The 1602-nt window shown below is 59.5% G+C and overlaps 1 protein-coding gene across 1 annotated transcript in view; it reads left to right on the top strand.

The window, feature by feature from the left end:
• Nucleotides 1-262, top strand: part of ENH_00018230 (sec 13, putative) — a gene marked incomplete at both ends in the record, with an annotated part of 2650 nt that extends 2388 nt beyond the window's left edge. The window contains one exon of the mRNA XM_013584365.1: nucleotides 2-262. Within this exon, the coding sequence (XP_013439819.1) occupies nucleotides 2-262 (261 nt within the window). The remainder of the gene's footprint in view (nucleotide 1) is intronic.
• Between the last annotated feature and the right edge of the window lie 1340 nt (nucleotides 263-1602).

Here is a 1602-nt window from a genome sequence, read left to right as displayed (position 1 = left end):
CCCCCCGCCCCCCCCAGGGCCAGCAGCAGCAACAGCCATGGGGGGCCCCATGGGGGGCCCCATGGGGGGCCCCATGGGGGCCCCCATGGCAGCAGTGGCCTCGGGGGCCCCCCAGCCCTTTGGGATGCCCCCAGCCCCTCCTCTGCCCCGCCCCGGGGCCTTTGGGGGGCCCCCCCCAGTGCAGCAGGGTACAGGGTTTGCGCCTCAAGGGGGGCCCCCCATGAGGGGCCCCCTGCCTCCCCCCATGTCCCAAGGGTACTAGATGGGGCCCCGGGGGCCCCACAGGGGCCCCTCTGCATGCAGCCAAGTGGCTGCGGGGGGCCCCTCTTTAAACACATTACAAAGATCAATTAGAACGGGGCTTTGAAGTGCAGGGGCCCCCCGGGGGCCCCCCTTGTAGCTGCAGGAAAGGGTCTGGGGCCCCCCAGGGGCCCCCCGGGGGCCCCCCAGGGGCCCCCCAGGGGCCCCCCGGGGGCCCCCCAGGGGCCCCCCAGGGGCCCCCCAGGGGCCCCTTGAATAGCTGTAGGAAAGAGTCTGGGGCCCCGGGGGGCCCCAGGGGTCCCGCAGGGGCAAAGAAGACTTTTGGGTGAAGTGAATAGGCCGGAAGAGGCAAAGTGTGCTGCTGCTGCTGCTGCTGCTGCTGCTGCTGCTGCAGAAAGAGCAGCAAGAAATAGAGATAGAGGGATAGAGATATGTCTACTTAGATTCTCCGGGAAACCCTAAACCCTAAACCCTCGGGGGGATTCAGCTGCTAGGCAAACTCTAAAGCCCGAAGAAGTTTTTTGGGGTTTTAAAAAATCCAGTGTACGTACACTCCAGATAGCGAGTTCAGGTGTACGTACACCTCACGGCAGTCTCGCGAAATTGCTGATTTCGGGTGTACGTACACCTCGCTAGCTGCGCACTTGGTTTCGGACTTCAAATTAATTTCATTTTTTTTTGAACTCCCAAAAGTGGTTTGCGGTGCTGCAGCGGCGCTGCTGCGGGTCCAAGTGCTTTGCATGCGCTTTAGAGAGCAGCAGCAGCAGCAGCAGCAGCAGCAGCAGCAGCAGCAAGTCCACAGCAGCTCAGCAGCGGCCTCTAGCAACTGCGCAGCAGCAGCAGCAGCAGCAGCAGCAGCAGCCGCCAGCTGCAGCGGCAGCTGCCAGCGACGGCAGCGGCGCCAGTCTAAGTCAGTTTGTGACAGGCAGGCCCAAAGTGCTGCTGCCCTGCATGCACGCAGCTGCAGCACTGCAGCAGCACTGCAGCAGCAGCAGCAGCAGCAGCAGCAGCAGCAGCAACAGGGGAGCTCGGGGCCCCCAGAAGCAGCAAAAGGCAAAGGGTAAAGAATAAAATAAATAAAAGAAAAGAAGATAAAACGGTTCAGTGCGGGAAGGGAAACAAAGAAAGAAATAAACTTTAATGTTGATGAACTGAACATAAAGCTTTAAAAAATAAAGTGCCAAAGAGACCAACAAAAAAGATCTTCAGCGCTAGGCTTTGCATGCATGCATGCATGCATGCATGCATGCATGCGTGCATGCGTGCATGCATGCATGCATGCAAGGCCACTCAATAGATGTATTTGTACATATTCGCCCACTTCTAATCAATGTGTGCATA

Source organism: Eimeria necatrix, genomic scaffold (genome assembly GCF_000499385.1).
Source record: "Eimeria necatrix Houghton genomic scaffold, Enh_scaff15, whole genome shotgun sequence".
NCBI lineage: Eukaryota > Apicomplexa > Conoidasida > Eucoccidiorida > Eimeriidae > Eimeria > Eimeria necatrix.
The sequence above is the reverse complement of the archived record's forward strand: the minus strand, read 5'-3'. Positions and strand labels throughout refer to the sequence as shown.